General features: G+C 44.1%; 2 protein-coding genes across 3 annotated transcripts; one reads left to right on the top strand and one right to left on the bottom strand.

Annotated features, from left to right (window-relative positions):
- Positions 1-351: 351 nt before the first annotated feature.
- Positions 352-7552, bottom strand: tmem248 (transmembrane protein 248). Of its 2 annotated transcripts, none has more exons than XM_089017488.1 (8): positions 7219-7552; positions 6305-6463; positions 5059-5347; positions 4785-4935; positions 3785-3968; positions 3548-3691; positions 2293-2337; positions 352-2212 (listed from the first exon to the last, which is right to left on the bottom strand). In XM_089017488.1, the coding sequence occupies exons 1-7, from the start codon at positions 7219-7221 to the stop codon at positions 2317-2319; spliced, it is 951 nt and encodes a 316-aa protein (XP_088873614.1). In that variant the 5' UTR covers positions 7222-7552; the 3' UTR covers positions 352-2212; positions 2293-2316. The 2 variants fall into 2 exon arrangements, with proteins under 2 accessions (XP_088873614.1, XP_088873615.1); XM_089017489.1 differs by having other exon boundaries at positions 352-2337; positions 7219-7280; positions 7369-7552.
- A 1430-nt stretch (positions 7553-8982) lies between these two features.
- LOC148886853 (dynein regulatory complex protein 1-like) lies at positions 8983-11688 on the top strand. Its single transcript, XM_089017487.1, has 2 exons — positions 8983-9825; positions 10680-11688. Exons 1-2 carry the CDS (start codon positions 8983-8985, stop codon positions 11628-11630), a joined length of 1794 nt encoding a protein of 597 aa, XP_088873613.1. The 3' UTR covers positions 11631-11688.
- The last annotated feature ends 178 nt before the right edge of the window (positions 11689-11866 follow it).

Genomic DNA, 11866 nt, shown 5'->3' with positions numbered 1-11866 from the left:
TCATGTCTTTTTAATTGAAAAAATGTATAGAAGGGCGGTTCGGGACATTCTATAAAAGTCAATTAAAGAGGAAAAAAAATATGAAAAATGGAATATTTTGGGAGGTTTTCTCCTAAAACATAGAAATCAATAAACGATAAATTGAGCATTCACGATCAATGATTGTCAAATGTTTATTGGGAGAGAATCGCGTCAAACACTCATTTCCTTTTTCCCGCTGTCATAACGAGACAAAAAATAAATTACTTTAATCATAAATAGAATTATACAAAGATTTTTTTTGAAGGGGGGAGGGGCAGAAATAACAAGCCCCCGCCCTTAACCCCGCCCACCCTCCCCCCCAAAAAAAAAAAAAAAAAAAAAACGAAATAAATAAATCCAATCAAAATGTGCAAGAAATCTACAAGGTGCGCTAAGTATACAAACAAACAAAAAGTAATTAAAAAAATAATCATCATCATAATTTAAGGAAGATTGATCGATATGAATATTTTGCGCATGATTTCCACAAAGAAAACAACGACAAAGACGCAAACTTTATCCGTCGCGGCTAAGGCAAGTTCGTCTTTTTGGCATCAAAAGACAAAAAAATAATGACAATTGATTCAATGACAAATGCTAACATGCTAACATGCCGAGTAGCTTGCGCACAAAACGGACAGATCGTGGTTTTTTTTTTTTAGATTTTTATAAAATAAAAAAAGGGAAATAATTCAGCCAAATGGGGGGAAAAAAAAAATCAAGTTTTTAAAGCTGGCTCGGATTAAAGAAGAACTCTGAATATAATTCCATTTTTTTCAGTGGTTACGACACAAACGTGGCTATTAGCAAATTTTACGTTAATCAAAAAATTGGAGTCGCAGAGAAGCTAAAGGACAATTTTTTGCTACGCTAGCATTTAGAAGAAAAAAAAAAACAGTTTAATTTGAATAATGCAATGCTATTTGAATGTCAAGTGTGCTAAGTGCTAAGCTAACGCAGACAAATTTCTGATATAAAAAAAAAAAATAATGCAAGAAACAAATTATCTTTTTTTTCCACAAAATATTCCCCAAAAAACGATGTTGTCAAATAATAGCCAATGGGCGCTACGGAAGAAGTTCTGAAACGCCACAGTCCACAGATCGCCTGCGAAAAGGAAGTATGTCGCATGCTAACTAATGCGTTTTTACCACCGTGTCAAAATGTGACAAAATATTTTGTTGCTTGGTCTGGTGCAGGGAAAAAAAATACAAAAAAAGGCCAAATTTATCGCTTTGTCATAACTCATCAAACACCAACTAAAATGGCGGATCATTTTTTTAAAGTGGCTACGACTATGTAGCGATAGCATGCTAACTGCCAAAATTATGTTGCATGGTCTGGTGTAGATAGAACTTAACAAAAAAGGCCAAATTTATCACTTTGTCATAACTTAAACACCAACTAAAATGGTGGACCATTCTTTGAAAGTAGCTACGACGATGTAGCGATAGCATGCTAAGTACCGAAATGATGTTGCGTGGTCTGGTGTAGGTAGAAAATAACAAAAAAGGCCAAATTTATTGCTTTGTCATAACTCATCAAACACCAACTAAAATGGCGGACCATTTTTTGAATGTGGCTACGACTATGTAGCGATAGCATGCTAACTACCGAAATTATATTGCGTGGTCTGGTGCAGGGAGAAAAACGTACAAAAAAGGCCAAATTTATCGCTTTGTCTTCAATTACACATCAACTAAAATGGTGGACCACTCTTTGAAAGTAGCTACGACGATGTAGCGATAGCATGCTAACTACCGAAATTATATTGCGTGGTCTGGTGCAGGGAGAAAAACGTACAAAAAAGGCCAAATTCATCGCTTTGTCTTCAATTACACATCAACTAAAATTGCGGACCACTCTTTGAAAGTAGCTACGACGATGTAGCGATAGCATGCTAACTGCCGAAATATGAACAATTGGGTGGTGGCTTCGGTATTTGGACAAATACATTTTTAAGTGGCGTTCCGCTTGATCATTGTACTGCATTGTCCTGATATGGCACCGAACGATTCCGGAGGCATTTCAAAATAAAGCGCACATTCTCACTTACACACACACACAAAAAAGAAAATAAAAGATTCCTCAATGTCTTATTTACATCACGGATGGGAGGCACTTGTTTCTTTGGTTGGACCGTCCCAACGTCATTGCAAGGAGTTTGGAAAATCATCCTTAAAGAGTCCGCCTGGCAACAAGGTGAGTCGTCACTGGGTTGTTTTCCCCCCAAAAAAACAACAAAAATGGGGTGGGGGGGGGTCACGTTACCTTAACGTATCTTCTCACATCCTTTTAACTTTCTGACAGTGCCACCTGCAACACACAAACAGCAGTTCATTTTCAAAGTAATGTACTTTATTCAATACATTGTAAAAAAAGAAAATTGTAAAGAGCAATACATTGGGGAGACTAAATAAATTCTCAAAAAAAGACGAGCATCAAAAAAGAAAATAGATGGTTTGAAAGGGGAGTAAAAGAAGCGATTTTCTTAAAACAGCAAAACCCTTCACTAAATCGCCATGGTGGGCTGAGGTTCAATTTGGATCGTTCCTACAAACGACTTCTTAGGCAACATACGCTTAGTTATGCTGATGAGGTGATACCAGAGCAAATGGGGCAATCAGGCCAGTCGTAGACCTCATACTCAGGCAGGAGAATAGAAGTAATAAGTCAGGACAACAGAATAATCAGTTTAGCTGCAGGGAGTAGTCCTCTGCCCCCCCCCCCTCCCAAACCGGAGAGCAGGGACCAATCATAGCAGAGTCTGGCACCGCCACGTCTGGACAGTAGGGATATATATAGGGCCAAAACGACCAGCAAAAAAAAATAGTTCGCTGACGAAGCCTCTTGAATAAGAAGCAAAACGTTCGACACCTTCGAAGAAGTACAGATGATGGCTGAAGAAACCTTTTCATCGATGAACTGTAAAGAGTTTGGTATATAATGGTATTCAATAGAAAACGTAGCTGAAAACAACAATACATCGTATACTATCCTGCCGTGTAAACGCTACGTCGGCCATTTTGAATTGATTTCAACTTACGACCGTTTTTTTGGAACGGAACCTGGTCGTAACTAGGATGTTCCCTGTATATAAATGTTTTCCAAATACAGTGATACCTCAGCTTACGAACTTAATTGGTTCCCAGAAAGTGTGAGTAAGGCAAAAAGTTCGTCTTCCAAACTGTTATTTCCCATAAGAAACCATTAAAATGAGAATAATCCGTTCCCAGGTCCCCATAAAATGATCATTTTCTACTAAATAAGCCTTAAAACGACACAAAATAGACCTTATTTTATGTATAATAAATATGCTATTATATTATAATTAAAGAAATAAACAGTAATGTATAATAACGTTTTGTGCACCTTAGATGGAATATGTGGACGGGATGAACCATTCTTATAGATCCCTAAATTCATAACGGACCCCGAGAGGAAACCGTAACAACAATGTGGCCCATGGTAAAAAAATACACTGTTAGCTGTTAGGGTTGGCCTCGTGCGTGTCCTGGAAACGTACCTTGTCGGGGAAGAAATCAGGGTTGCTTTGCCGTACTTTTACCGGCCTGCCTTTGATGACGGCGTAGCAGAACATGGTGATGACCATCACGAACAGAAAATAGCTGGTGTGCATCAGGTGCAGGTTGATGAGGGAGCGGTCATCCTGGTTACAGAAAAAATAAATAAATCAATATTTAATAAAAAAATGATTGACAGACGACAGGAAATGTGTTTGGTTTGGTCGCCATCCTCTCACATCGGGGACAATGACGGTGAGCTTGGGGCTGAGAGCGTGATACACTTTGCCCACGGCGCCTTTATAGCACCAAAAAGGGTTGTAGTCCTGGCTGTACTTGGTATCCGAGTCCCGTACGGTGGTGAAGATCTTGTACCAGGACGTGGCGTTGGTGTACGTCTCGGGCATGCAGTGAGGCGGCCGCCTGTGGTTATACATTAAAAAAAAAAATACATTAATAATAATAATCATCATCATCATCATCACCATAATACATTTCATTTATAAGCGCCTTTCAAAACTCTCAAGGTCACTTTACAGTCACAGGATAGGAGTTTTTCTGCGGGTGAGAAGTAACTCAAATAGATAGAAAGCTAGCTAGCTAGCTAACTAGCTAATACTACTACTACTAATAAATAATAATAATAATAATAACAATAATAATAATAATACATTGGATCTCTAAACTCCTTTGAAAACTCTCAAGGTCGCTTTACAGTCACTGGATACGTTTTTGTGTGGGTGAGCAGTGGCAGCCACACGCGCTCGCGTTCACTCATAAATAGCTAATAGCTAGCTATATAGCTAATACATATACAGATCGATAGCCTGCTAGCTAGCCACAAGAGTGGCTGCCTTTACAGCAGCTCCTGTATTTTGTTTTTTTACTTCTTCCTTTCCTTTTCCTGTCATCACTTTGCTGCTGTGAAATGTAAATTCCTCGGCTGCGATACTAATAAAGGCTTAATCCAACCGAAAATCCAAATAGGCACACCCTACATTGCAGATCCTCTTACTCCCTCCACCTCTGTATGCCCCCCCTGCCCGTCTCAGCACGATGGGGGACAGGGCTTTCAGCTCCTCTGCCCCCAAACTCTGGAACTCACTTCCTCCCAACATTTTTTAACATCGATTCTCTTCACTGTAAAGTGTCCTTGAGAGCTTTGAAAGGCGCTTAAAATGAAATGTATTATTATTATGATGATTATTATTATCATACATTGATGATTTGAAAACTTACACGGTGACCGGAAAGATGTTACTGGCCGCCGTGATGGTCATGCAGGTGCTAAACACCACCTGCTCGCAATGGCCGTGCAGAATGCAGTCGTCGGCGTTCCAAGACACGGGCAAGGTGAAGGTGATGTTGATCTCTTCGTGGGATTCTCGGCCTGAAACAAAAAAAAAAAAAAAAAAAAAAAAAAAAAACATCAGCTTGTTATACAAGGCGAAAGTCAACATGGCGGTTAGCGGTTAGCAAAACTAAAACAATGGACTCTCTCTCTCTCTCTCACCAGACAAGCCAACCTGCTGTCCCAGGACGGTAGCATACAAGTGCGTGATGTTGCGCGAGTATCCGCCGAATGGTCGCTGGGGGTCCAAGGTGAGCGTGATGGGCACCGAGATATTAACGAAGCCCGAGTCCTCCGACAGTAGCGGTACCGGCGCGCTAGGTCGCGCTTGCCCGCTAGTCGCCGCGAGGCTCTCGGGCGTGGTGGACTCGTTGAGACCGTGCTTGATGGTCTCATTCTCCGACACGCAGAAATCCAACTCGTTATAGCGCAGCAGGAACGTGTTCCAGTCCTAAGGGGGACAAAATAGTTTGAGGACAACCGACACCTCTGGACAAGTTACGTCCATAATTTGTAAAATCGCTTCAAATGACTTCTACTGAGCGCATTCCATAGCCAGCTTGATAGCCAGCTAGACAGCTAATAGATAGCAAATAGATAACTAGGTAGCTAGCTAGCTACTAGATACAGTAATAATAATAATAATACATTTCATTTATAAGCGCCTTTCAAAACTCTCAAGGTCACTTTACAGTCACGGGAAAAGTTTTCTCTACGGGTGAGCAGCGGCAGCCACACGCGACAGCTTTCACTCAACCCGGAAGTAACTCAAATAGATAGAGAGCTAGCTAGCCAGCTAATAGATAGCCACTGATAGCAATTCAGATAGCTAGCCAGATCAGAATCATCTTTATTGCCAAGTATGTAGAACACACAAGATATCCAGGTAGATAGCCAGCCAGCTAGATAGCCAATAGTTAGTCAGCTAGCCAAATAGCCAGCTCGAGATGTGAGACAATCTCTTTTGGTTAACGAATGCTACAGCTTCGTGTGTGCTTTGCATTTTCACACGCTCGCTTTTTTCAGCGAAAATGTCGGTGGTGTATGTGGAACTGTCGCAGCTTGGAATTGAAGCGGATTGACGTCAGACAACAGATGTGAGACGATCACTTTTTGTCAATGGATGCTACAGCTTTGTGTTTGCTTTTAACGTTTAGCTTGCAGTGGACGTGCACATTCCACCACGACGTCCCTGAAAGCCATTGTTTTGATTCTGGAGCGAGGCAGTTTGTGAAGGAGTATTATGGTGTGACGTCACCAACAAGGGGGCGGGACCTTCTGAAACTCGCCATTTCAGAGGTCATTTTGAAGCAGTTTTGGGACACTTTTAAGTCATTTTTACTTGCGTTTTGCATTTTTAAGTAACGCTGTTACTCCCATAATGTCACATGATTAAAAACACACCCACCTCCGTCAATTCCGGTGACTTGATCTCCTTGATTTTGAAAAAGTAGCCAACGGTGAGGAAAGCGATGGCCACGGCGCTGACACTGACCATAAAGACGACCAGTGGCGGACGGTTGTTGATGTAGCTTCTGAGGTTTTCCAGAGGGTTCAACAAGTAAACCTGAAGAGCCCAGAAAAAAAAACAAGGATCTCAATAATAATTATTGATGATGTCGATAATAATGATAAAATAAATAACAAAACAACTAAAATGTTTCGTGAAATATGACAAATGCTACTTTCTTCAACTTGAATCGTTTCAAAATAAAAGCCAGACGTGTAAATGCTGAACGGCCTTTTAAGCGTGGGAGAGTTTTGAAAGGCGCTTAGAAATGTATTTTATTATTATTATTAAAAGGAATGTTTTATACAACGCTTGTTTTTTCTCGACACTCTGATTTTGGTGAATAAGTGAATATGTATTGAGTATATTTATAATTGTATTTTATTTACTGTATTCTCTTTGTGATTGTATTTTACTTATCGTACCTATGCTCGTCTGTGACTGTAAAGTGTCTGAGAGAGTTTTGAAAGGCGCTTAAAATGGAATATATTATTATTATTATGATTGACGTAAAGTAGTGACGAATTTAGGACGAGAAAACAGCGAATATCCGGGGATTTCCAATTTTTCAACGCGGTGTTTTAATAAAAGGCATTTTGGACACACACATTTGTTTAATGTTAGTTTTTTTAGGTAGAGGTGTGTAAAAAGATCGGGGGTTGTATAAAAATATGATTAGGAGCATACTGACCACCTGGTGTGCTAGGCTAACGCTAAGCTATCTAACTCAGAGTCAACCGTTTAAAACTTAGCTCCCATTTCAACTATCAACACAATTTAAAAGTCGTGTGGCTAAACTGGCGAAAACTTACCATTGTCTCCGATGAAAGGTGCTGGCGTGGGGCAGGCGGGTGGTCCGTGGAATCGCTAGAAACTGAAAAGCAATTGTTTAGCTTATCTTAGCCTAGCCTAGCTTGGGAGCAAACCCGCCGCCGGCGCCGCCAAGCTAGTCGTTAGCCTACCCGGAGGGGTGGTGGAAATTTATTCGCCCCGGGATAAAACGATGAAAAATAACCGGCGGTGGTGTGTAACGATAAAACGGACAACACCACGTTCCATTTTTGTGTGTTTTTGTTGCCGCGTGTGTATGTTCATCCGGAGTTGACGTCAAGCGAAGCCATCTTGGCAAAACGACTCCGCCCATCCGCACTGCGCGTCTCGACAACTCGAGCGCTCCTGACGTCACGAGCCTGGTTACATATTTGGGGAAAACCAATACCCTAAAAAAGAAGAAAAATAATAAAAATTGACAACAACGCGGTTCGTTAATGTTCATATCTTGCCTTTCTGTCAACTCACAATGACCGAAAGAGAAAAATAAATGGATTTGGTTGCGGATAAACTGTTTAAGTCATTTTCAAGACGGACTTTTCTAGAATAGATGGACACATAATGAAAGGTTGGACAGGTCCGAAGCTAGCAAGAATAGCAAATAATATTGCAGTTTTATAAAGTTATCATGAATCCACATGTTCATAGCATAAATTCGAACAGTTCTGACACTTTTGGGCAAGTCATTTTTATTGGTGTTTTGCGTTTGACTAAAAATATAAGCCTGCGTGTTTTGGGTATTTTAGATGCTCTAAAACGTTTTTCTGATGTCAGTTCGGAAACAAAAAAAATGGTGTCGGTTGTCCATTAAGTTTCTTCAAGTCACAGGTTATTTCCTGGACAACAGCACCATCTAGTGGACGTGTAGTGAATCACACCACATTTGCAGCAGATTGATTCAGACATAGAAGGCCTATGATGGACATGCCGAGCCCGTCACTGATAATAACCCACGTGATAAGACAGAGGGGGCGGTGCTGGGCGGGGCTAGTAGATGTCCAACTCATCCACATGGCTTATTATTACTATTATTATTATTATTAACATATTTTCCCTGAAAAAACATCTGCAATGCACTGAAACTGCGATAAGTGAATCGAAGTCGCAAGGGATCACTGCACTGTTAAGTGACATTGAGAGTTTTGAAAGGTGCTTATAAATGAAATATATTATTATTATTACTGTATCTATTAGCTAGCTAGCTTTCTATCTATTTGATTTACTTCCGGTTTGAGTGAACGCTGGTGCGTGTGGCTGCCGCTACTCGCCCACAGAAAAAAAATATCCAGTCACTGTAAAGTGACCTTGAGAGTTTTGTAAGGCACTTATAAACGAAATGTATTATTCTTATTACGCTATCTATTAGCTGTCTAGCTACCTAGTTATCTATTTTCTATCTATTAGCTGTGTAGCTGGCTCGCTAGCTATCTAGCTGGCTGGGTAGCTATCGATTAGCGACTGTGTCCTGTGACTGTCAAGTGACCTTGAGAGTTTTGAAAGGTGCTTGTAAATCAAAAGTATTATTATTATTGTATCTATTAGCTAGCAAGCTAGCTTTCTTCTTCTTCTTCTTGTTGAATGTTGGCATAATAAAGTGACGCGATGACATCACCTGACGCCACTCTGTGATGTCGCCGCGCATCGCCGCGATCACAGAGCAACGACGGCGCCGTGACCTTTGCTAGCGTGGGCGGTAAAGCACAAATTGGGCGCGGTTTCGCCATTTGAACCCGACTTGGGACGAGATGCAGAACCAAGAGGGCGCGTCCGCCAGGCCGGAAGCCAACGAGGCCCCGCAAGCGGCGGCGGCGGCGGCGACCCAGCAGGGCATGACAGCCCAGCGGGTCATCGGCCTGCACCGCGACCTGCTCGCCTTCCTCACCGATCTCCAAACGGCGGCCGACGCCAAGCATTCGCTACGACTCGCCAAGTCGGAGGAGGCCCTGCGGCTACGCCTGGAACGCCTGGACGGTTCCAGAGACTTCGGCAAGAAGAAGCTGGAGGAGATCAAGGAGGGCTGGTCTCGGGCCGCCGCCCGCTCCACCTTGCCCGACCTCCTGGACAGCCTACGGGGTCAGCGGGCGCTTTGCTCCCAGATGATGGACCACAAGACGGAGCTGATCGGCGCGCTGCACAAAAGCTGGACGGACGGCGACGAGCGCCATTCCATCGACCTGCGCAAGCAGACGGAGGCGCTGGACCAGATGATCGAGCGCATGGACCGCGTGCGCCGCTTGACCGCCGCCAACAAGGAGCTAGCGGACGTGCGCAGCCCCCACGACGTCCCGTTAGCGCATAGCCTGCGCGAGTGGGAGAACCACCAGGCGGAGCTGCGGGCCCGTCGCAAGGACTGGCTGAGCCAGCGCAAGCAGGCCATGGAGGAGTACGAGAAGGCCATGCCCAAGGTGGAGCAGGCCCAGGAGGAGTGCAACACGTCCAAGCGGCGCATCGACATGAAGCTGATGGAGCTGGAACGCGAGCAAGAGGAGATTAAGGGCAAGCGCAACGTGCTGGAGGCCCGAAAGCTGAGCTGCGACGAGAACCCCGAGGTCATCTACCTGCTGCGCAAACGCGTCAACACGCTCAAGGTAGGTTTGCTACAGTGACCCATATTATAATTATAATAATAATAATAGAAAGCTAGCTAGCTAACAGATACAGTAATGACACATTGCATTTATAAGCACCTTTCAAAACTCTCAAGGTCACTTTACAGTCACAGGATACAGTCGCTAATGGATAGCAACCCAGCCAGCTAGATAGCAAAACGATAGCCAGCTAGAGAGCTAATAGATATCAAATAGATAGCTAGGTAGCTAGCCAGCTAATAGAAATAATAATACATTTCATTTATAAGCACCTTTCAAAACTCTCAAGGTCACTTTCCAGTCACAGGATTAGTTTTTTCTGTGGGTGAGCAGTGGCAGCCACACGCACCAGCGTTCACTCAACCCGGATGTAACTCAAGTAGAATCAAAGCGAAAGCTAGCCAATCGTTAGCCAACAGATACTTAGATATATAGCCAGCCAGCTAGCTAGCTAATAGATAGCTACCTAGATAGCTAGCTCGCCAGCAACATAACTGATAGCAAATAGCCAGGAAATGATAATAATAATAAATTACATTTATAAGCGCCTTTCAAAACTCTCCAGGTCACTTTACAGTCACAGGATAAGTTTTTCTGTGGGTGAGCAGCGGCAGCCACACGCCCCAGCGTTCACTCAACCCGGAAGTAACTCAAATAGATAGCTAGCTAGCTAATAGATCGCAAACATCCAGCTAGACCGCTAATAGATAGCCAGCTATATAGCTAAGACAGACAGATACATCATTTGAAAACTATTTAAATGCACTTTAATAATAACATTTTAACTTTAATAAAAAATGTAATAATGAGAAAATGAATTATGATGGAAAAATGTTGTGACATCCCTACTTTAGGTGCAGCTGAGCGACATCATGAAGATGATCCAGATGGAGCAGGAGACTTTCCAGCGACGCGAGCACCACCTGCTGGACGACATCCGCCATAGCATGGCGCAGCACAAACGCATCCAGAAGAAGATGAAGCATTTCGCGCTGGGCGACGCCCGAACCTTCGTGGAGATGTCGCGGATGCTGGAGGACGAAGTCAAGCTGCTCGCTCGGAGCGCCCTGGCGGCCGACCGCCATCTCTGCGCCCACCTGGGCCTGACGTGGGCGCCGCCGACGGACGCCGTGGAGCGCCGCTACCCCATCCAACCGCGCGACCGTTTCCAGATGGCGGCGCTGGTGTACGCCGATAGCCTAGCGCCGGTGGACGCCGGCGCTATGACGGCGCTGCTGGGGTTGCTTAGCGACGAGCTAGGCTTCCTGATGGATAACAGCGAGCATTTGGGCTTCTTGCGCCACGAGCGCCGCGCCGCGGAGAAGCTGCTAGGCCTGCTAAACGCCTTCGACTTTGACGCCGATGACCTCAACCGGCTAGTGGCGTTCCTCTTGCGCTACGACAAGGCGGCGGGGTCCGGCGACGCCGAGTCCGACGGCCAATCCGGCGCCTCGCCGCGGCTAGTCCACCCTAACAACATCCTGCCCGCCTTCCTTAGCTTCGTTAGCTTCCGCGTACACTGCATGAAAAACTCGACGCTGCGCCATTACCTGGAATGGGACGCTGACGCCGATGGAGCCTTTTGGGATTCGCTAGCTAACGTGGTACCGCCGGACAAACTTCGGATTTGGGACGCCGCCGAGATCGCCCTGACGCGCCACCTGGCCGTCCTGGAGGAGAACGCGGAAATATTCCAGAACAATCTCAGCCTGGAGGAGGAAAACAGGGAGCTGAGACGGCAACTTTCGAGCGATAGCGACGCTAGCTCGTCGTTGCTAAGGGACTTCCTGGAAAAAGACTCGTGAAATGCTGATTGGACGCTTTTGTTGACGTCGTACGTGGACGATTTTGGCGCCTCTTTTGTTTGAGGTGGTCGATTCGCAAATTTGTTGGTTTTTTTTTTTCATGCTTGGGTGTCGATAAAGCGCTGGCTATGGCCTCTGGCATTTTTCCCATGTTGGCGCTTCAGTTGTTGTTAAAGCACTATGTAAATCAATATGGATGTATTGCATTGTATTTGGAAATCCACCCCCATTTCAAG

The sequence above is a fragment of the Hippocampus bargibanti genome, linkage group LG16 (assembly GCF_051943395.1).
Source record: "Hippocampus bargibanti isolate YZ-2025 linkage group LG16, ASM5194339v1, whole genome shotgun sequence".
NCBI lineage: Eukaryota > Metazoa > Chordata > Actinopteri > Syngnathiformes > Syngnathidae > Hippocampus > Hippocampus bargibanti.
The sequence above is the reverse complement of the archived record's forward strand: the minus strand, read 5'-3'. Positions and strand labels throughout refer to the sequence as shown.

Excerpts from the sequence above, each read along its gene's own strand:
- tmem248 (XM_089017488.1), bottom strand. Across the intron at positions 5,348-6,304 it reads AGTCACCGGAATTGACGGAG|GACTGGAACACGTTCCTGCT; the intron begins GTGGGTGTGTTT and ends TGTCCCCCTTAG. Across the intron at positions 4,936-5,058 it reads ACAGCAGGTTGGCTTGTCTG|GCCGAGAATCCCACGAAGAG; the intron begins GTGAGAGAGAGA and ends TTTTTGTTTCAG.
- LOC148886853 (XM_089017487.1), top strand. The coding sequence starts at position 8,983 with ATGCAGAACCAAGAGGGCGCGTCCGCCAGGCCGGAAGCCAACGAGGCC. Across the intron at positions 9,826-10,679 it reads AACGCGTCAACACGCTCAAG|GTGCAGCTGAGCGACATCAT; the intron begins GTAGGTTTGCTA and ends TCCCTACTTTAG.